Source organism: Harpia harpyja, chromosome 16, assembly GCF_026419915.1.
Source record: "Harpia harpyja isolate bHarHar1 chromosome 16, bHarHar1 primary haplotype, whole genome shotgun sequence".
NCBI classification, from domain to species: Eukaryota; Metazoa; Chordata; class Aves; order Accipitriformes; family Accipitridae; genus Harpia; species Harpia harpyja.
The window spans coordinates 26,030,637-26,054,279 of NC_068955.1; the positions used below are offsets into that span (position 1 = coordinate 26,030,637).

The window sequence follows — 23,643 nt, forward strand, 5'->3', positions numbered from 1 at the left end:
TTTCTCTTCCTTAAAAGAAACCCCGCAAAACGAGCCGGGGCTGGAAGCGTTGCTTTGAGCACAAAGGTGTGTTAGCCAGCCAATGCATTATTGAGCACTGGAATATTCGTTTCAATAATTAATACATTAACACGGAAAAAGGGGAGAGCCAGGGGCGAGGCGAGGCGGGCGGGGTGTGTGGGGGGGATGCGTGTGTGTGTGTGTGTGTGTGTGTGTGTGTGTGTGTGTGTGTGTGTGTGTGTGTGTGTGTGTAAGGGAGCCGTGCCGCGGAGCAGGGGCGCAGTGCGGGGCGGCAGCCGCGAGGGGCCGACGGCGAGCCGGGCAAGGCGCGCTACAGCGGCGCGGACCCCGGCGGCGCGCAGGCGGGCGGGCGGCTCCGGCTCCGGCTCCGGCTCCGGCTCCGGCTCCGGCTCCGGCTCCGGCTCCGGCTCCTCCGCGGAGCAACAGGGCTGGCGGCGGGAGCACCCTTGCGGCTCGGCCGCGCGGCTGCTAGCTGCAGCTTTAAAAAATCAGGCAAGAACAGCCCGTAGTAGAGGGCTCCTCTCCTCTCGGTGGTGTTTTTTTTCGATTTGGGGTTTTTTTTTTGGTTTGGGCTTTTGGGGTTTTTTTTTTTTTTTGGTAAGCATGACCGAAAACCGGCACAACAAGTGGATGATGCGGGCGGGTGCTGGCTGAGCCGCTGCCGTCTGGACGTGTCGGGGGGAGAAACTGCAAGAAGCGACGCCCGTCCTCCCGTCAGTGGAAACAGGCTTGGTACGCGGATTATTTAACGTTTTACAAATCTACTGCGAAAGCTGGGCTTGGAAGGACTAGTGATCGCGCTCATCCATTCATTCCATCCGTCTCACACACAAGAACACGCCGCCTTCATTTTTTTTCCTTTTGGAACAAGACTCTTGCTTGTTGCCTTTTTGCAAATGCCTGGGCGAGAAGCAGTGTCTGTGGCTGTGCAGAGTGCCCCCAGCCGAAGCTGCCTCACTGGCTCACTCTTGGCGCTCTTGTTGCACCCGGCAAGAAGGGAGAGAAATAACTGGTCAACCTGTGGTGCTGACTGACCATACACACCTGCAAATGTAGATCAGTCGGCACAGCCCCCTCCTCAGGACTGCTGTCACCAGATCCTTACACTAGCAGGAACAGCATTGCTATTTCTCTGCCTAGGAACAGTAAGTATGATAGCGTTTTTAAGACCTTTTTCTGCATGACACGTAGGTAGGATTTTAAAAATAGCGTTATTTAATAGTTCATATTCACCTTCTATCATGTATTAATAGATGCAGCTATAAACGAGGCTTCTGTTTCAAAGGGGGGGTGTGTGTGCGTGTGTTTTGTGTGTGTGCTTGCATGTAGATGTTGCTTCGGTGCACCTGCAGTTGTGTTTTCTTGACATATCATATCACAGTATTTTCACTTGAGTGAGCATTGTACATGCCTGTTTCCAGATTAAATTGAGATGTTCATTATGATTGAAACACAATTCACTTACAGATTAAAATGTAACATTCCTGTATCTTATGTGTTTCTACAAATACAACAAAAGCTCTTTGTGTAGATGTATTTATTCTTTAATATTTCATGTAGATACATGTAGGTGTATCTATTACGTATGTACTCAAAGATCTGAATGCACTGTGTATTGCAGTATTTTTATTAGTGTTTATATGTGTTGGTGTTTCAGAAGCATGCATGTGTTTGTGTATGGACGCAAGTGCTTATATGGGTGGGGATTTTTGTATCTCTGTCTATATATATGTGACATACCCACCCACATCCTTACCCACAGAGTCGTTCAAAATCTCTGTGCATGTGATGTGGGTGTGTGTGTAATGTAGAAGTGTGAATAGTGTGGGTAGGGGAAGATTTGAATACCGTGGTAATAGATGACACAGTTTCATTTGATCAGTGTGACCTTTTAGGAAAACAATCCAATCTTTTCCCTTTTTGTTTTGTTTATTTTTGTGTGTTTGTGCATGTGCCTCAGGTTAAGTGCTTCTTCTGCATGACCATAACCAAAGGGTGACCCATCCACTCCCTTATGTCCTATGGGGACCTCAGAGCCAGTTTCTCAGTCTTCATCTCCTCCTCCTCCTCCTCCTCCTCCTCTTACCACTGCTGCTGACGCCCTGGGTGCTGCTCCCAGGTTTGAGACATTGCTGACAGGCTGAAGAAAGGATTTGCAAAGACCTCCTCACTGTGTAAATAAAGTGATGGCTGGAATTAACTTCAACTCCCCAAGTAATGATATTAAACAGTAAGATTGTTAGGCCAAAGCATTACCAGGAACAAATTATGAGGAAAGAGACTATTTGCATTTGGTTGTAATGATGAACTAAAACCATCTGTGGAAAGCAGGTACCCTTTGATTTGTGTATTTTTTTCCTCATGAATGCCTGCAAGGTAGTCATGATTCTGATCAGATCTGTGATAGCCACAGGAGGTAAATGAAAATAAAGGGGCTTGGTGGATGAAAGAACAAGGCCTCAGCTGTTCCCTGGTTCAATTTGAGAGTTTCATCTTTTCTTATTAGCAAAACAGTAGTTTGTGTCAAACATTCTGGACAATAAGAAAATGCAGATCTGTGGTTTTCCAAAACATAGATTCAGTCTTACAACTATGTTGCCCTGGTCTATGTCCAAGGGACTGTCCTCCAAATGCAAATGGCTTTGAACTTTCTAGTGAAAGCTAAGGTTACGCTGTAAATAAAACAAAACCTTTTTGCATTAAGCGATAAAAAAAAGAAGTTGCAAAATGGAGGTTGCAATGGTGAGTGCAGATAGCTCCGGGTGCAACAGCCACATGCCCTACGGATATGCGGTCCAAGCTCGGGCCCGAGAGAGAGAGCGGCTGGCACAGTCAAGAGCCGCAGCAGCTGCAGCCGTAGCAGCAGCCACAGCAGCAGTAGAAGGTGGGGCAACAGGTGGAGGTGGACCGTATCACCACTACCATCAGGAACAGAGTCGAGGTGCATCCTCCTCTCATGGTGGGAATGCGTCACGCAGCAGCATGCCCCACCGCCAGAGTGGTAAGAGGCGTAAGAAAGGGAAGAAGAGGAGCCACCACTTGGGAAGTAGGGAGTGTGGGGCCTCCTTCCCCTGTTCTGAGCTGCTGCCTCTCAGTGGTTCTGAAGAGAGAATACTGAAGGACTTGAGTGAGGAGGAAGAGGAGGATGAAGACGAGGATGAAGACGATGAGGAAGAAGGAAAGCTCTACTACAGTGATGACTATGGGGAGGATGAGTTTTCATACTCAGACCAGCCACCTGATGATGGTGGAGGCCCTGGGGGTTACAGCTCTGTTCGCTACAGTGAGTACGAGTGTTGTGAGCGTGTGGTAATCAACGTGTCAGGACTGCGGTTTGAGACCCAACTGAAGACATTAGCTCAGTTCCCGGAGACGTTGTTGGGTGATCCAGCGAAGCGAGGGAGGTACTTTGACCCTCTCAGGAATGAATACTTCTTTGATAGGAACCGGCCCAGCTTTGATGCCATCTTGTACTACTACCAGAGTGGTGGTCGGCTGAAGAGGCCAGTCAATGTACCCTTTGACATCTTCACCGAGGAGGTGAAATTCTACCAACTTGGGGAGGAGGCCATGCTCAAGTTTAGGGAGGATGAAGGGTTTGTCAAAGAGGAAGAGGACAAAGCTTTGCCGGAGAATGAGTTTAAGAGGCAGGTTTGGCTGCTGTTTGAGTACCCAGAGAGCTCCAGTCCAGCCAGAGGCATTGCCATTGTCTCTGTCTTGGTCATCTTGATCTCCATTGTCATCTTTTGTCTGGAGACTTTGCCAGAGTTCAGAGATGACAAAGAATTCGTCATGTCCCTGAGCTTAGGGAAGGGACTTTCCAATGAGTCACTTCACCTGGACGCTGGGGAGCACACCATCTTCAATGACCCTTTTTTCATTGTAGAGACAGTATGCATCATTTGGTTCTCCTTTGAGTTTACAGTGCGCTGCTTTGCATGTCCAAGCAAAGCACACTTCTTCAAGAACATCATGAACATCATAGACATTGTCTCCATCTTGCCTTACTTCATTACTCTGGGCACTGACTTGGCGCAGGAGCAGGGCAGTAATGGTCAACAGGCCATGTCTTTTGCCATCCTGAGGATCATCCGTCTGGTCAGGGTGTTTCGCATCTTCAAGCTCTCCAGGCACTCCAAGGGTTTGCAGATCCTGGGTCATACACTCAGGGCCAGCATGAGGGAACTCGGCCTCCTCATCTTTTTTCTTTTTATTGGAGTCATTTTGTTTTCCAGTGCTGTTTACTTCGCCGAAGCTGATGAGCCTGCCACCCATTTTCAAAGCATCCCAGATGCCTTTTGGTGGGCTGTAGTGACCATGACTACAGTTGGTTATGGGGATATGAAACCCATAACTGTGGGTGGGAAAATAGTTGGGTCCTTGTGTGCCATTGCGGGAGTGTTAACCATTGCTTTACCAGTGCCAGTGATTGTGTCCAATTTTAACTATTTCTACCACAGAGAGACTGAGAATGAAGAACAAACGCAGCTGATGCAAAATGCAGTCAGTTGCCCTTACCTCCCAACAAATTTACTGAAGAAATTCAGAAGCTCATCATCTTCATCCACAGAGGATAAATCAGAATATTTGGAGATGGAAGAAGGAGTTAAAGAATCTCTTTGTGTAAAGGAGAAAAAAAGTCAGGACACGGGGAATAGCAGTGAGTCAGAGAAGAAAAACTGTGTAAATTCAAATTCTGTGGAAACTGATGTGTAATTTTGAACGTTTCCAAATATATTTATGCATTAAAGAGTGCAGTGAAAATAATTAAATATGCAAACGAGTCCACAGCATACAGTAGTATGCCATTCAATGGTTAAATACGAATAAAAAGTGTTGCTAAACTTGTATTACATATCAAGTAAGTGGTATAACTTGAGGAAGGGATTGCTAGATCTGATGTAATTTCAGACTTTATATTTTTATTAGAATGCAAGTGTTTTGCACATGAGGCTGAAAAATTTATTAAAACCAAGTCAGTTTTAAAGTGGGTGCATGAACTGTCGACATCACTAATAACAGCTCTGTGGTAAAAGTTGGCATTCAGAGGTATTTACTATGTAAGAAGCAATGAAGTTTGGTAGTCATTTATCTATTTATCAGTGCTTTAATAGCAGCTACCATAAATCATTGGATACCATAGTCATTGTTTTTCAAATGGTAAATTTATTGTAAAAGGATATTCTACAGAAGATAGATCTAAATTTTTTTCTTGAAATCTATAATGCTTGTTTTTAACTGGAAATTTACTTTGAAAAGGCTGCTGACCCTCCAGAAATTGTTTATTTTTATAACTCTCTTTGGAGGCATTGCAGCATTTGTTGTCTAATAATGAAAGAAATGAAGTAAGAGAATCATTTAACCTGGTCTGACTGCAAAGGCAAAATGACTGGAATGCTTTTTTGCACTACTTTATATGCTGGAGATATATTGAAAGAGACTTCATACTGTGAATGTTTACTAATGTAATAGTTCAATGACAATCATTGGAAGAGTGAATTCTGCATCATATTTTATTGTTTCTTTTTTTCTTTATGTGATGCTGATGGCGAAACAGCTAACATTACATTAATTCCATACTCTTTTTAATTATGAATATCTGTGATCTGGAAAGGATTGTGAAGTAAAATTTTATAATCAAAATTATTTGAAATCAGTGTTTTCTACTGATGCCCGCAAGAAACACCAACCGAATTTATATCTTTTTCCTGGTTAATTTAACATTCAGAGTCTATGATTAGTACATGCACTTTGTCAGTATGAAAGAAATTCAATGCATGGGAGGAGAAGGTAGAAGTAATAAGATATTCAGTTGTTGCAGTACTGACAATTGAGAATTGCTAACTTTTAACATGCTATTATTGGTGCTGCATTTTCCCTTAATTACAGCTTTCACCCATGTGTATTTGAAACAACATTTAAGATCCGAAATAGGCATTCTGGGATTCAGAATGAACATGTTGGGTCCTATGCAGTCTTTGAGAAAACATTCCATGATTTCTTCTCACTGATTCTTAGGCCAGCTGTATTTACTGTGTGTCAAAAACTTCCATTGCCCTTCCTAGGAGATTAAGGTAGGTAAAAATTCTCTGGCCTACAGTACATTCCAGACTCCAGAATGAAATAGGTAAGATATTGCTGCATATAACATAAATAATAGATTCAGAACTGGCATTTTTTCAGACTTATAATTACCTAGGGAAGGCACAATTAAACTGGATCTGTTTTTGAAGTGGCACTGTGGAACATTCCAGATTATAAAACTTGAACCAAATCGGCATATGCACTTTAGGGGCTGGGACAGGGCATTATGAGAGGAAAAGGGGCTTACCAACACTACTGAATTACAGTGGTTTTGCAACGTTCATTTACAGCTGAGTAGAGGATTTTTGCAGGGAGAGAAGTAGTTACTGACTGACTTACAGTTCTGGAGCTGAAAAGCAACAATAAAAGCAGTCCAAATTGGGCACCCACGACATTATGCATAATCTATCAGATAAGCATTGTTTGCTGTATGCAGCATCCAGTGGTACCGAACAGAGCCATAGACATCGGTTTTTCTTTAATGGTTGATTTTTGCCTTCATGGGTTTTCTTTGAATCACCTCTTCGAAAAGTTTCTCTGCTTGTCCTCTTTTGCATTGCAGAAGAACTAATAAAACCCAAGACACACACAAAAGACTGCATTGTGCTGAGCCCTGCTTGAAAACTTGTGTTTAAATGTCTGATTCCTTATTTAAAATCATAGAGCGGGCTTCACTATGTTTTTAGTGTGAAGCATTAAACAAAGCTCCTTTTTAGTGTGGTGATATTAATTCCAACTGTTTCGAGTGAAACAACTCAGTAATTTTATACATAGGCATTTGCCAAAATTGAATATTGCATTTTGTTGTAGCTGACCTGAGTTAACTGTTCTAAATACTTTTTTTCTACAGGGGCAATATCAGCAGTGAGGATGAGCATTCTGTAAAATCTGGTAAAAATCCATAACTGAAAGTGTTTCTTTAACAGCTAGTAGTTAATGACGTAAAGAGCATAAGGGTTCTCTTGTAAGCTAGCTTACTGGTAGTTCTGTATAATACCAGAGACCATGGCAAGAATGTAGGAGTAGGTAAATAATGAACTTAGAGAAAATAAGTAGTACGTGTTTGCAGTATTGACTGGTTGAAAGGGAAGGTGGTTCATAAGAGGTGGAATTTTAGATCTGTAATGGAAATAAGAAAATTCTTTGAATAACTCTTAGAATATGTTCACACTGTGGACATGGTGCTCAGCATGAGGTAACTGCTTAAGTAGTTACCCAGCTTCTCCAGCAAGTTGTTCAGCTATTCTGCTACCAGTACACAACCTTTTAATTTAAAACGAGCATGGCAGTGTCTACATTATGCTGTGATCATAGCAGTACCTCACTCTCTGAAGAAAAAGGTCTTACTGTAGGACCTCGTAGCAGTTGGCAGAGCAACATTCTGGGTGTGTCAGCACTATATACTGCAGTACTGTAGAGGCATATCCTAAGGTAACAGTGGAGCCTGCTCTGCCTCCTGCAGTGAATAAACCTATGTACTTCATCATTATAAATAAGAACTACTATAGCTTAATGTTAGATAGTGCTATCAGTTTGGCAGACCATTCTGAATCACAGAAAGAACTGTGCATTCTGGAATGGAAGCAAATACCTTTAACTTGGGCTGGCTTATCATTTGATTATTCAACTACCCATCAGTCCAGTCAGTTACAACACAGCTTGAAAATGCCAAAGTCCTACCCCTAACATGCTAAACCCCAAAGATCCTGAATGCTTAACAAGAAACAGAAATTTCCATTAAGTATTACTTCGGTTGAAATTGTGTGCCAGTATTTGAGCTGTTACGGCTCCGAGTTACTACTACTGCTTCTGTCAGAGCTTTCCCAGTGTTACTGGATACTGACTACTCTCAGAAAAATAATTTTATCATCACTTGGGCATTTTGCATTTTACATTTTAAATTATAGTGGTGAAATGCATTCCTGATGTAACTGACGTGAATGGAGTTACACAAGGGATCGTTTTAGTTCTACTAATGTAGTTCAAATGATTTCACATTGACATACATTTCAGCTAAAAATAATGCAAAATGAGATATTTTGATATATCAGGTTCACTTGCAGTGGTGAAAAAATTTGGAGGAGTTCCATCAGAATTCATAGAATCACAGCAGCATCAACTCAGATTTCAAATGTAGGCTGATACTTAACTGTGTACTGGCACTTATTTAAAGAAATTCATAAGTCTTTTAATAGTAATCTTAAGTGCCAAGGCCAGACTCATAGGGAGAGGGTTTTGCCAGCTGAAGTATTGGATTTAATGCCTGACTTCAGAGATCCATAGGTTTTTTGCTTTATTAGAGTCATGGAGTTTTCTGATGTTACATTGATTCCTCGAAAATTTCAGCCTGGATGCTGAAACTTATATGGAAGTGTTGTGTCACCCTGTTAGGGAGTTCTTGGCAAAGTTTTTTAGTGTTCAGTTAAGCTTTAACAGAATGATTCTGCAAGAGGCCAGTTCCATTGATGGAAAGTGTAATTTGTTTGTATTTGAAGGAAAATTCTTCTGCTTACATAGTTTTGTTGTGTGGAGACCATTTCTGTGACAGCCATGTAATGCGGAATAAAACCGGGAGATCAAGGGAGTGAAAAAACCCACTGCTATCATGATTACATCTAATTAATGACAACAGTGTTTTGGTATTTGGGGATAGTAGTAGGCATTATGGACTTCTTGTCATCAAAAATGGGATTGGAGTGTGTTTTCAGTCAGTAAAACTTTTCAGGTAGCTTTGAAATGTGAAAGTGATTTCGCATAATATTCGTGTGCAAAGAATTTGGCATCAGGCCATAACCTTGAATAAAGGATCATTATCTTGTAACTCCTGACGTAGAAAGTTCCTGTCAAGTATGCTTTCGGGTGTTGAGAGTCATTTGACTTGGGATATGAAAAATGACTGCTAAACTACCCAAGAATATGAAATACTTCCTCTTCTTATTTGGATAAATGTAGGATAAATGCACAATGGAAAACCAGCAAAATATCAGAAAGTCTATTCCATGTGTTACTAGTTCGTGGAAAGCCTTTCCCGCACAGCACTGAAAAATGAAGTGTGTCTTTCTGGTGATCCCAGAGTCATAAAACTAATTCTGAGTATACGTTAATTTTTAGCATAAGCTTTACACTTTATTGATAGTCCTCAAATTAAATATGAACTATCCATGGTGCTTTAGACTATGTCACTAGCTTCCTCTCACTATTTCTTACTGGTTCCTTATTACTTCTTACTGTCATTGTGTCCAGTTATAAATACAGGCCTACTTTTTTTTAATTATTAATTGGCATGAGACAGTAACAAATAAAAGCAAAGATTTAAAAAAAAAAATCTATAATACCTGGCATATACGTTACATATTTTTCTTATCATTAAATAAATCTAAATGAAAGTCCATAACATCTGTAGACATGGGACAGGGTATGCATTTTCCTGTTGCTATAACTGAATGATCAAATGCTTCTGATTTTGCAGTGAATAAGATCTACTTTATAGATTTACCATATTTGTGTGCCTCTGAAATGAATGCTTGTAGAAAAATTGGCGATTTTTTAAAAACAAACATTCCTTCATTTCCACAGAAGTCATCTAATGTGGAAAAAGTGATTGACAAATTAATTGTGGGTTAAAGCACATAAATGTTTTGTACCTGGCAACCAGGTACAAACACGAAACTTTACATATTGCTACCATGCTTTCTGTGTATTCAGAACTCTGATGACATTAATTCTGAAGGAAAACTCATTAAAGCATTTTGTACTGAGATGGTTGAATTAATTTTTATTTTTAAACCTTTTCCGTAAAATTATAACGTACCTTGAGACCTTTTTCTGCAACAGGTCCCTTGGGAAATAAATACATAAGTATATAAGAAGGAAAGAAGAGAAATCTTAAATTACTTGTCAAAATCTGATAAAATATTCTAATTGAGGGAAAGTAGGTAAGTAAAAACTTTATTTTTTCCTTTACTTGTGCATTTGTGTTATTGCCATTGGAAACAAATTGGGATCAAATTGGTTGAACAGAGCTGCAACTGCAAGAGAGGTACTTCATGCTTTGTGTCTATTCCAGGTAACTCTGTGATCTCAGGGGCAGCAGCAGCTGCATCTTGGGTCAGCTGCTGCTACTGCATCCTGCAAGTGGGAGGATACTCATTATGCCGGGCAGTTTCAGGTGGGGTGGGAGAGGGTACTGTGAAGTTTTTAGCCTGTCTGTTAAATCCATGCTCCTTTTAAATTATTTGCTCTGAAATACCATGTTCCCTTTTTAGACAGGAGGTCTCAAAGGCTCCAGTCTGCTAGTTCCTAAGCTACAGAGGGACTCGGGTCCACGTTCACAAAACGTACTCTTAGACACCTGACTTCTGTTCATTTCCTTAGGAATTGGGTTGCAAAATGCTTCGTGAATCTGGGACCAAATGTTTTGCTTAGGGTCAAAAGGAAAACTGTGGTGGAGCAGGTTTCCCAAGTGTTACAGTGATTCCCTAAGGAGTCTAGGAAGTGACAGCACTTGCTCAAGATAGATTTAGCTCTCTTTTTGTTTTTAATCTCTTGTTCAAATGTTCCTGGGGCATTTGTGTTGAGAGTAGGGAGGAGGATGGATAGATTCAGTGAGGTGTGTTTCAAAGGCATCTTTAATTTTAGATAGGTAGTTTTTTCTGTTTGTAGCAGTCAGAATAAGCTAAGTATCTATACCTATCTATCTATCTATTTATTTATTTATTTATTCCTAACACTTCTTATACAAGCCATTTCGGTGGGAGAACATACATTGACTCTGAAATTATCATCCTGGACATGAAGGGTAGCTTTCAATTCAGAAAATCAGATGAGACATATTCAGTATCACTCCTGTACTTTTAATTTAAGTATGCTGGCTTTGAGTCCAATGCTCTTGCACTGAAGTAATCTAAAATTTATTGCGTCAGTATTAGACAGTGCTTTACCTAGTATTGCAGTGTATGACAACCGAGAAGACAATTCCTTTTCCTTGTTTGTATTTATATTGATATGTTTGTGATGCAGACTTATGCTGTACAGGAGGGATGCGCCAGAGTGCTTCAGTGCATGTTTCAATTCATTGCTAGGTGAGCAACACCCCACTATATGCTTTGGAAAGAAATCCAACCACATGCATGGGAAGACAGCATTCCCTTTTCTCCTCTGCCTTGTACTGCCTTGTACAATCGAAGGACTAGGCCTGCTTGATGCACTGTGGTAAATGCTTGCTCTGCTGTAGATTCAACCATGTTTCTCACTTCTGTTCCATTTAGATCAGTGAAAGTTTGTTTTCAGTCAGAGCCCATGATATCTGTCCTTGATGTGGTTCATCCACTATATGAATGAACTTTAATTTCTGCCTTTTGTTGTCTCCCTATTGGTACAGCTTTGTAATGAGTACAGGGTGTCATTCAGTGACAGTTTCTTCTTGCACAGTGGAGCCTGAATAGCACAGTGAGGCTGAATACAGAAAACTGCAAAGGACTGTTAGTACGAAATAAATGTACCTTTTGTTTTTCTGTCCAAATACAATAAGATATATTTGTATTACAACAAGTTATACATTCCACAGACTGTACATTTCAGGGTAAATAAGTTCTGTTTCATTAATGGGCTTGTACTTTCAAGGTGTCCTCAATTTGCCCTGAGTTCATCAGGAACTTAAGATGTTGAATATTTTTTAGGTCTCAAGTGTGAAGGATGATGATCCCTCTTTGCATTCCAAATGGCAAGGCATTATTATAAAGCAGAAATCTTGCATATTTTTCAGGTTAAAGGAGGATAAGGAATAGTAGCTTTTCTGTTAAAGTATTTCTTAAATATTAGCTGCAGATACATGTACTGAGAAAAATATGGTTTCAACACAGGGAAGGGGTAGAAAAGATTTTTGATTGAATGTTAAAGGGCATCATCGTATTTTACTGTGTGCCAAATGACAAGCTCAGATAAATGTTATTCTAGGAAGAATCTATCCTACTGCAGGGAGTAGAGTAGATGTATTGTATAGCAATTTATACTTCAGGATTTAGTTCTGTATACATTTATTTCTATTAGTTACTTATAAGCACTGTTATTATTCAGGACTTATGGATCACAAAATTAAAGACAAAAATGCTATAAGGATTTCAGTAAAAGAGGAGCAGCAAGATTTAACGCTTCTGTGTATCTTCTAGAAGAAACTGTTATTTTGGTGTCATTTAATTTGTTAACATCTGCTCTAATAAGTGATATGATGATTCAGTAGGTTAGAAGGCAGAAATGTTTTCTCTGGCTAGTAAAATATTTTTTATTACTCATAGCTTAATGGAGTGTTAGCATTTTTCCTAGCTTTGAAATATATAGAAAATGTGAAAAGACACTGGTAAGTAGAAATGGTACTAATTTGTCATTCTTTGATCTATTTTACAAGAAAATATTTGCAGAATTGATTAGTGATACTGGACAACTCAATTCTTAAGTGAAAGGGAATGACTGTAAAGAGATTTACTTTTGAATTGATGCAGAAGTGCATTTTAAATTATCTCATCATTGGGCACCCAGAAATTAAGATGTTCAGACCACTAGCTATTTTTGAAAATTTCTGCCCTGATGGCTTGGCTGATTTTGTTTCTTTGGGAGGAAAGAACAAGTTATATTTCAGCCTTTTTGATTTCTGTAGTTTTGACCTATACCTAATAGAAGCGACCAGAGAATCCACAATGTTTTCAAGCATAGTCTCGGTTGTACTGGCACATGGAACAATATATGTGATTTAAAAGGTTTGCTTAATAGTCAGGCACCATATATTGTAGCATTGTCTAAAGAAATACTCCTAATACTTTTGACCTTGGTTCTATGCCTGAAAAGCTTCTCTTGATGTCAGACTGACACTGAAAATGCACATAACATGAATGGCAATTTGAGGTGGTAAAAAAAAGTATTAGGGAACAGCAAGGGCTGGCGAGCCCCTTGCTAGGGGCTGGGGGGGATCACACAGCCATCAGGGCTGGGACCTCGCCAGCCAGGGCCCGTCCCACCGAGCAGGGCAGGACCGGCAAGGGCATCCATGGGCAGCCCACAACTCAGTCCTGCAGCATAGCCCAAGCAGAGTCTGAAGGCACAGGATGAGGTTTAAATGGGTCTCCTGGACCCATAGGTGGTGGGGGCACCAGGTGAGGCTAGATAGGGCCATTAAGGCCTATTAGAGCACTCTTGGCCCTGACAAAAACCTTGCATTTGCTGGTAACCATATTTATTAGGTATAGGTCTATTCTACTAAGATGCAGTTGTGGCTCAAGGTTTGTATTGCTCCAGTCAAAATTGAAAACATAAATTTTTCAGAGCCTTAAACACTGAGCAATTGTTGAGCGTTTTGCTACTCTTGATTTTTGGCTCTTCAGCACCCCTGGTTCTTATTTCTTCAGCATTATATTGCTAGCTCTGCTGCTGCTGCTGCATCTGTGATTATTTCTCCTAAACTGTGTTGCTGCTTGCCTTTTGTAGACAGCTTACTTGTGTTGATAGGCCAGAATGTCTTCAAAGACAAAGCTGTTTTTCAGCTGTTGAAGGGATGGGTCCCAAAGATGCTATCATTTGTTACTGGGAAGCAGGGAAATAATTAATGATGTTCTGATATGGACTGACATCTAGAAAGGTGTTAAAGAGTCATGTATAGTACTTTTTAATCTTTTGATGGAGACAATTAGTTTTTTGCTGTGCTTTCAGTAGTTAGTGTCACTGTTGGAACTGTAGCAGATGCTGGTATTAGGTAAACATGCTCAGCCATAGGAAATATCTAGAAATTTCTGTCCTGTATGTATCATAAGGTATTTTAGCTCTGGTACTATCCCTTTATGATAATGGTTGAAATACTTGAGAAGGTATCTAAAAAATGAGTAATTTTTACCCCCAATCCAGTTTTTCTTTGTGTTTTATAAATAGGAGGGAAAAAAAAATCCTCTAGCCTGATATGAAAAAACGCTGGGGTGATGGTCTTCACTTACTTTGTTTGCCAAAGGTGGGAGGTGACCTATGTGGCTTGTACATAAGTTCTGAATGTAGAACATGACTAGTTGTTAAAAAGAAGATTGGACCTGGAATGTCAGAGTTTCAAAGCAAGCCAGAGTGGTTTTGCCAATATTTGTGCACACAGGTGGGAAACTGCACATATTTGAGAAGCAGAGTTTTCTGACAGCAGTTTTCATGGGACCATCCATGCCTGTAGACTCAAAAGTGCTGGAGAATTCCAGAGTCCCTGTCAGACCAAACACCAAGCTTTAAGTGCTGAGGATCACAAAGCAAAACTCCACCTCTTTCCTAAGGCTCGCTTTTTCACGGAGCCTTCAACCACCCTCATCACCTCTCTAGCCCACTGGCAGTCCCAGGGAGGAACAATCATAAGCTATGAAAATATGAAGGGGAAGGAGAACATCCATTCCAAATTGTGTGGGTTAAAAGCCTTAAACAAAAGATGCAATCAATATATTGCAATGCCTTCCTTCAGCTTTCTCTGAACACCCAGTCTTTGGTTCAGTGCTGTGATCATTTTCTGGATCCTTTTTCTGTGATGAGCACCTAGTTTTTGTGGTTTTCTGGGGTAAATGAGTCCAAGCAGATGCAGGAACTAAGTCTAGAATGACAGAAAACTTCACAAATTCAATGTATTGTGAGCAAAGTTAAGAGTTTTTTGTTATTATTTTTCAGTAACTACTGTTAAGAGTGTTATGTTAATTAGAGACGTTCACAGTTGCCTCCAAAGGCAGATTCATTATTATATCCTTTCCAGCCTTTATATTGTTACATGTTGAAGCTTCCTATTTCTAATGATTGGTATTTTACATTGTAAAGGATTAAAAGCTTTTTCCCATTTGGAACTGATTTTTTTATAAATAGGCAGTTTACCACCTGTAACTGCATGCTATTAAGGCAGGGCTGTAGTGGTTTGTATGTCAGTGGTACGCAGTCCTTAGAAGAAGGAAGGGCTACAGTAGAAGTCCCACTTTCGGTGAATTGGAAAGAGCTACCTGGTGATGCCATTTGCAGCTTGCTGCTTCAGCAGAAGCAACCATTCAGCTCAAACAAAAAAATGTGCTGTTGCATTGCTCCGAGTCTGTATGCTGTCTGCTCACACGCTGTGCAAGAAGAAATAGAAGGGTAGATTTCTTAAGCTGATACAGCTAGTATCAGAGACTATTTTTTTTCCACATTGATAGTGAGCTTCATGCACTTGGGGAAAATGCATTTAAATCCCAGGATTAAGGAGAACTCGACAGGAATTACTCTGCTTCTGCAGTAACCCATGGTGTTTCAGATTGCAGAGAAGCTTTTCTTTGTTCTTTCTGAAAGTTCAGACACCTCTCTCTTTTCCTGCTAGATTTACAGATAGTGGTCTTGCCTGAAATCATTTAAGGAGGATCATATTTCTCTTTTACTACATGTTATTACCCAAATAAATACTTCTGACAGAAACACGTTCAAAATTGTATTGTCCCCACTCCATACAGACAAGCAGGCTCTCCATGATAAAAAAGATCTAAAAAATTATTTAACTATATAAATTATCTTGTAAATACATACACATACATTCTTACATAGAAATAGGCATCAAGCAGGATGTTACATTTTGCAGGATTAAGATCCCCGTTTATGAAGATATGAAAATCTGCAGCATTTTGCAGAGCTCGATCCTGAAAAATCAGAACCAGAGACGTGTAGGAATCTAAGTTTTGGAGCTTGGCCTCATCTCTGTTCATACCACTGATTTTAATATTGGGCTATATAAAAGTAGCCTTTGTTTTTGGAAGAGGGAGGAGGTCAGTAATGCAGAAGATATAAGTGGAATTATGAGTACGTTAATGTGACAGGGCTCATACAGGACAAGGCACAGTGCTCAGGTATTGGAGCCAGTTCCAAACAAATTTGCTCAGGACCTGGAGCAGCCCAGCCCAGAATACAAGGGAGGGATATTTGTGTGGATCACCATGAAATGTATCTCTACTATTTCCTGTCTGAAGGTAACACAAATCCCTTTGAATGCCATTGCGTTGTGCTACAGATATTTTTTCTACACCTGTTCATCAGCTATTGTAAATTAACATAACATTCGTGGATTTGTGGAGTGTTTTCTTGAAGTGATTTTTTTTCTTAAAGGGATGGAATTAAAATGAAAAAGAACAGCCATGTGGAAGAGCAGGTCTTTAGGGTGGTTTTGGTTTTGCAAACCAAAACAGAAAAGGATGTTTGCTTGCCTCACATTCCTCTTGATTTAATATAAGCAAATAACAGACACTTTTTTAGAGTCCAGTACATCCCACCCCCCCAACCCCCCTTTAGTTTAATTTTCATTTTCATTTGAATTTATTTTTGTTTTCTTACTGTTGAGAATGTTGCAGACAACAAGGTTTGGTACTCTAATTCTAATACAGTGACGCTGAGAAAAGAATAGAGGAGAAGGACTTGTAACTTTATTTCTGTTTGGTCTACAGACATTATTCTTAGGAATAATGTGTGCAGTACAGCTCACAAGCAGATTTATTAGGACTATGCATATATAAAATGCCTCTAAGCAATGAAAACCTTAGGCTGTTCGGTCAGATCTTTAAATGATAAATTGATTTACTTAACAGCAAACATCTGCATGCATTTGACATTACCTGAGTTTTATAGTTTCTACAGACACAAGGAGCTGAAGGAAATTGAATTTTACAAACCTTGGGAAATTGTATTTAATTGCATACCTACTTATTTTCTGTTCTGGAGATCTGATATAGTTGATATTTTAGGATGACTGGATTTTATTGATGTGAGGCTCCTTGTTATGAAAAAGACACAACAGTCCTGTTCCGCTGGTATTTTTTGTTTTATGAAAATATTTCTGTATTTTTCATATCAGATGTGATATTTTTTCCCCACCAGATGTCACGCAAACAAGCCATAATTATGCAGGCCTGTATTCAGTGTATTAGAGTGCAGGGAACCTGCTCAATGACTGACTAATATTGACAAATGCTTGCTGAATGCTCTACTTGTATAAATACAGCATTTACTTGTTCCAAAGCACCGACAGTTATTTCTGTTTTGAGATTTATATGCTCAGTAATTTTTTATAGTTTATATTTTCAACCTATACAAAGAAGGTATTGTATTAAATGAAGAAAATCCTGAGTTTTAACACTGTAGTTAAATTTACCACGGAGTTTCTCATCTGACTTGCTATTTCCTTCTGCTCTTGTTAAGTTCATGGGGAATTTCTCCATTTATTTTATAAATTCAGAGTTTGTTTTAAAGCTTTATGCCCTAGAAGCAAGTGATTTGATCATATACAGCCTTAGTTTTGAGACTTCGATGTTTGTCACTGCTTTGTATGGTGTGGGTCACTGAAAACCTCTTGGTGGACTGGCTGTCATCCACATAAAATATTAAATGATGAAATATTAAATTATGAAAAAATAATTAGTGATTTAGATAATACCCAGGAGGTTCCATTCATAATCCCTCTCTCAATATTATATAAAGAATAGTGTGTATTATGTACATTCATTGAAGAGGCCATGGAACTACTTTCAAATTTCATGGACCCAAAAGAGTCATGAGCGATAAAGCAAACCCCTCAGAAATGATGCATTTCTGCAAAGGCTCTGGTATTCCTTGCAGGCCAGCACACCCCCAGGACGACGCATTTGCAGGGTTTCTCTGTGACTAGAGGATCCTGTGGTCCTGCCAGGGGGAACCCTGAAGGGAGGACTCCCTGGGGAGCTGCAGAGGTCGTGAATCTCCTTGGGCGTGCTCTGTCTGTTGCTCCCGAATCCACTCAGTCTTTCCTGCTTTCTTCTGCAGAGACTCTGGACTTGTAGAAGAGACAGTGCTGTGAGAATAGGCAACCTCCACTTACGTGTGACTTTAAAGAAGAAAGGCTTTTGTTTCTTTGTCACTTAACAGCCAACTCTTCCAGAAATGTGAGAAGAGCAATATGATTTGTCCTAAAAGGACTTGAGTACGTAACTGCCAGGCATTTTCCTCAGAGGGAAGAAAGTTCAGACTCCATGAATGACAATCCAGATGAGCCGTCCTCCCTTTTCCTTTAGCTAGAATTTTCCCTTCCTAATCCAAAATGATTATCAGTTACAAGTGCCCCTGTTTCTTGAGGGTTGCTTCTTTTTCAATCTGTATCAGCATGCTTTTTTAACCAAATTGCCCTTGGGTAGCTAAGAGGTGATTATTGGAGAGACATTTTTTGTGCGTTAGGTTTTTTTCTTACACAAAGCCTTGAACAGGGAGAGGTAATGTTCTGTTGTCAGTAAAATGAACTAGTGGGATATCAGTATTCTTAAGTATACGTGACCTAATAAGAAAACTCAGTAACTAACCATGGAAGTGTAATTTTAGCAGAGAACAAATTACATTTGATATATTCAGTTTCTTTTACAGTAAGCCAGTGAGAATATCATTACTAATCTTTTTTAGGTGTCTTTTACTTAACTGCATAGCAAAACAAGTAGTCAAAGAATATAAATAGACTCAAGAGCAATTGTAAAATGCTATCTAAAATGAATAGCTGAAATCTGATTTGGAAAATGATGGCAATATAAGAATGAATTCAGTATCTTACTAAAGGTTTCTAGCTAGAGCGCCTCTTTCTACTTTTGTTTCTAGTCAGTTATTTGTTCTGGTTCTTGTGCTATGATGCCATCCTTGTGAGGACTGCAGAGCAATGCAGATACACCAGAAAAATCCCACAAGGTTTTGGGATTTTGGTTGTTACAATATTTTTAATTTTCTGTCTTAAATACTTGGCCTAAAATGACTGACAAAATCATTCTAATTATGAAAAGCAATATCAAGCTTTAGTGCATTCTGATTAGTGCTATCACTCACTAATGTGTTCTGCTTGGGAACTGATGATGCAAGATGTTCATTATTATTATGGATAGTTTCTAAATTTACTGAATTATTTTGCCCAGTGCTGAAAACTGGGAAATTCTGTTCAGGATAATACAGTGTTTATAACTAGATAAACATCAGTATAAAGAATTTAAGTCTTGAAATAAGTTGCAAAAGAAAAGAATTGCTATTTTTAAATAGAAAGCTAACACAAATAATAGGTGTTAACACTGTTTTCTATTAAATACTTTAAAACATCCTTAAAATGTAAAGATAAACCAGTCAATGGTAAAAATCACTAAGTGTGGTCCTGTGGTTGAGATAAGTCTTACTTCCTTTTTTTTTTTTTGGTTAAAAAAAGGGTTATTGTACTACCTTCTCTCCGTCTGTACTGGGTAGAAAATTCTGATTAGTTTATGGTGATGATCAAGTGTTCACTACGGATTTGAAGTGTCTTTAGTCCATTTCTAGGTTAACAGTAGCCTTTCAGTTGGCTTCAGTAAGTCTGTTCACATACACCAGACATGCATCCTGATACAGGCATCCGAACTTCTTTCTAACTTCAGCATAGACGTTCCTCCTTGTGTGTCTTAAACATGTACCGCCAATTGCAGTTTTGCTGGACGCACAGTTGATGAGTTTCATGGGCACAGATTATGATGTCTGATTCTTCTAGCCAGAAAGTTTTAATACACTTGAACAGACATCTGGGTGAAAGGTAGTCCATTGGCATGTCTCTATTATCAGTAGAAATGTAGTGCAAATATAGTTTCTTTGTGTTTGATGTCACTAAATGGGAGAAGCTACTGGTCATCCTGAGTTAGCATTTGCCATTATATTGAAATTAGAGATTGCATTTTATGGCTTAGATACTGATTTTTCTATGAATAGAGATTCACAGACAAAGGATATATTTTAGAACGAGACTTAGTTACAGAAAACATAAATAGTGTAAATGCAACCTGTGATTAAAGACTGTTAAATGAGGATAGGTATTGGAAAAAAAATTCTGGGTTGATTAAAGAAAATCTCTGTGCTCCATTTTTCATACTGGAAAAAGTCTTCTAGTAATCAAGCTCTAGCTTGTGAATACAGTTTTTATTCTGACTTAGCTGAAGTATTTAGTTATTATCATAATTGCTAGAGTAATGACAGATTAATAGATATAATGACAAATACTTTTATCTTTAGTCAGTAACTTCTCAGTCAGAACTGTGGCTTCTTCTTTGCCTTTCTGGAAAATTTGTTCATTTAATGGAAGTAATGCTGCAGTACTTCATGCTGGATGTTGAATTAGTTTGTACATGTAAAGTATATAATATTTAAAAACTATTTTTCCATTATATTTGTGTATTTCCATGCATCACAGGGATTACTTATCGGAGTGTCTTTCTACCACAAGCTACTGCACTGGTTTTGGTTGGGGTGGAGTTAATTTTCTTCATGGTAGCTAGTATGGGGCTATGTTTTGGATTTGTGCTGAAAACAGTGTTGATAACACAGGGATGTTTTCGTTACTGCTGGACAGTGCTTGCACAGAGCCGAGGCCTTTTCTGCCTCTCACCCCACCCCACCAGCGAGTAGGCTGGGGGGGCACAAGAATTTGGGAGGGGACACAGCTGGGACAGCTGACCCCGACTGACCAAGGGATATTCCAGACCACAGGACATCATGCCCAGCACATAAAGCTGGGGGAAGAAGGAGGAAGGGAGGGGACGTTCGGAGTGATGGCGTTTGTCTCCCCAAGTAACGGTTACATGTGGTGGAGCCCTGCTTTCCTGGAGATGGCTGAACACCGGCCTGCTCATGGGAAGTGGTGAATGAATTCCTTGTTTTGCTTTGCTTGCACGTGTGGCTTTTGCTTTCCCTATTAAACTGTCTTTATCTCAGCCCACGAGTTTTCTCACTTTTACTCTTCCAATTCTCTCCTCCATCCCACTGTGGGGGGGAGTGAGTGAGCGGCTGCGTGGGGCTTAGTTGCCAGCTGGGGTTAAACCACGACAGCTACACTTCAGAATACTTTTTATTAAAATAAAAAAAAAACAACTATGCTTTAACATTAATTCATGGATGTTAGGAAGTGTGGGCTGTAGTTTGTCTTCCATCACTTTTTTCTGCCACATCTCTTTTTTCAGATACTTAATGCAATAGGAATCAATATGCTTTATTTTTTGCCCACTTGTAGACTAGCAAATACTGATGACTATCTGTTCAGTAAAGTGCATCCTCTGAGGACAGCAGCCCTTTGCTATGTGGTTTGCTGGGCTAGACTCAGTTGTTTTTTCCACTGCTGTAAGGCTGCAGAAAACCCATTCACTGTGTCTTCCAATGCTGAACGCTGAGCTCTTCAGTCATTCAGGAAAAGTGTGGGGAAGTAGGCGGTGGAAGCTGGAAGCGTAAGGAAGAATGACCCAGAAGCAAGAAATTCAGAAACTGTTGTGAACTTACTGCAAAGTGCTATTTATGTGGTATTGTGAAAGAAATATGAATGCATGACAGAAGAGCAAATTACTGTGGTCAGCTACAGATGTAATCTTTGCTCTGAAATGTGTGTGAATTAAAAATAGTTAGAGAGGGTAACACACAGGACAATTCAAAATAATAGAGCACAATGACTCTTGATTGTTCTCGATTGGCTTAAGAACTACTTTTTAAAGTTTGTTTTGAGGAGGAAGGTGATACACCTGCCTTAAATTATTGGTGGGTCTGATTTAGGCAGTACAGGCTAAAAGGAAAGAAATATGATTTCTTAAATTAAACTGTGTTATCTTTTGGCAATAGGTTTAAATATGATACTCTGCATTTACAGCAAGAAATATTATTTCATAAACTGCAGCTGGTGGACTATATTTATTATACATACTTTATGTTAATATTTCAAACACTGTTGAGCTCTATCAGTCTTTTCCCAGAGTGAGAATTTAATGCTGAGGTCTAGTCCACGTGGGGCTGGACGTTATCAGGAAATTGTGGGGTCTTACTCCTTCCTTTTTTTCTGCGCTTTTTCATGCCATTTGTTGAGTTGTTTTTTTCCAAACTAAACCAGAGCGGTACTTTTTCCTTCTTGTTGGCATTCCAGTGCTGGCATACTCGAACCAGTTGGTGAAATAGTCGTTCTTCTTTAGGTCTTTGTGTTTGAATGACCACTAATTGGCAAGTTTATCACTGTCATCATTTTCCTGAGTAATCAGGCTAATTATGGCTTTTAGGGACACTGACAGCGAGTGTCTGGGTAGCTTCCAATGCTCTCAATAGCACTATGGGTTATTTAAAATGAAAATTTGCCCTGTCTGTATTTGATATTTGAAAATGCCATTCTGAGGGCTGCTTTGCGATGCTGGAGTCTGTGCGAGGAGGCACACCTGTGGCTTCAACCAGCCTACTTCAGCATTGCATCAAGTTGGTTTATAAGCACTCAAGGTGGCTATGGCCCATGCAGTGTCAGCCAGGGAAGGCAGTCATTGTTGCAGCTTAAAGGACAGATTAAATTTTAAAAGTTTCCTCTAGGTTTGAAGGTCAAAGGTGTTTTGAAAGGAGCCCTAGTGATTCAGCAAAACCTCTCAAATTCACAGGAATGGTTTGAGGCTCACATTTGTGGACTGTAACACTACAGAGAGTTAGTGTTGAATTGTCATTCTTAAAATACTCTAAAAGCGAATGAGAATTTTTCTTGCTAACTCAGTAGAAGTTGAGGCAAGCTCAGTTTTGTGTGCTTTCAGCTCACATTCAAGGCAGTAAAAACCAGTATGTTGAAGAGTTTCAAAGATCAACTTTTTAATTTAAACAAAAAGTGGAAAATACTCAGGAAATTCTAGGGTAGAAGACTAGTGAAGTAGTAGAATGAGTGAAAGAATGAATGACTGTTTGCAATACTAATTTACAAGAGAAAGATGGATTTAAAAAATTATTTTTATGAGGTCCCTGAGCTCCTTTAAAATTGATGAACAAAGATTCTGGTAATTGAAAAGAGCTAAGAGCAGTGCTGAAAGAATTACTTGAGAATAAAGAAAAAGGCATGCAGTATTGAAGAATGAACAGGAGGAAAATATAGAAAAAACTTTTGGAAAACTGGTGAATATAGAGCAAATTACAAGAGAATTGTAGCAGTGAAGGAGCCATATAACATAGATGGAGCTGGAAGACATGTAGTGTTTTGCTTTGGCTTTCCAGTTTTACAGAATATGCTTGTAAGTTGTTTGTCACCTTAACTTGAACTCCCTCCTGCAGTTTATTCCTCTCTCTTTCCTCCAATGTTTCCTCTTTTACATCTTTCTTTATGTGTTCCAGTGTTTTTTGGGAGATTGATGCTGTTTCCTGCATGCTCTGGCAGAAATCTGATTGCATCTTACACGATGAATTTTCTCATCTATTCCTTACAAACACCTTGACGTTTCTCCCTAAACTTGGGAATGTCTCAACAGCATGACTACAGTTAGGGAAACATGCCACCAAAAAATGCCACCAATATTTATTTATCTGAATTTTTAAGCAGTCTTTGATGGCATTCGTCCCGTTGATTCTCCTCAAAAAGCTGACACTGGGTTTTCAAATACCCTTTTTCTTTGACTTAATTATGTTTAAGAAGTGCCATGATTTTTTATGCTGCAGAAACACAGTTTAGTGGGTATAGCTGAGAACAGAGCTGGGTCCAGTTAGCTTATGTCTGGCTCTGAGGCCCTTTCCTAC

General features: G+C 39.5%; 1 protein-coding gene across 1 annotated transcript; it reads left to right on the forward strand.

The window, feature by feature from the left end:
* Nucleotides 1-609: 609 nt before the first annotated feature.
* Nucleotides 610-9,863, forward strand: KCNA4 (potassium voltage-gated channel subfamily A member 4). The gene is made up of 2 exons (XM_052811706.1): nucleotides 610-1,166; nucleotides 1,982-9,863. The coding sequence occupies exon 2, from the start codon at nucleotides 2,749-2,751 to the stop codon at nucleotides 4,735-4,737; it is 1,989 nt and encodes a 662-aa protein (XP_052667666.1). The 5' UTR covers nucleotides 610-1,166; nucleotides 1,982-2,748; the 3' UTR covers nucleotides 4,738-9,863.
* Nucleotides 9,864-23,643: the final 13,780 nt, after the last annotated feature.

What these genes read in the sequence shown, in the direction of transcription:
- KCNA4 (XM_052811706.1), top strand. Translation starts at nt 2,749, where the DNA reads ATGGAGGTTGCAATGGTGAGTGCAGATAGCTCCGGGTGCAACAGCCAC.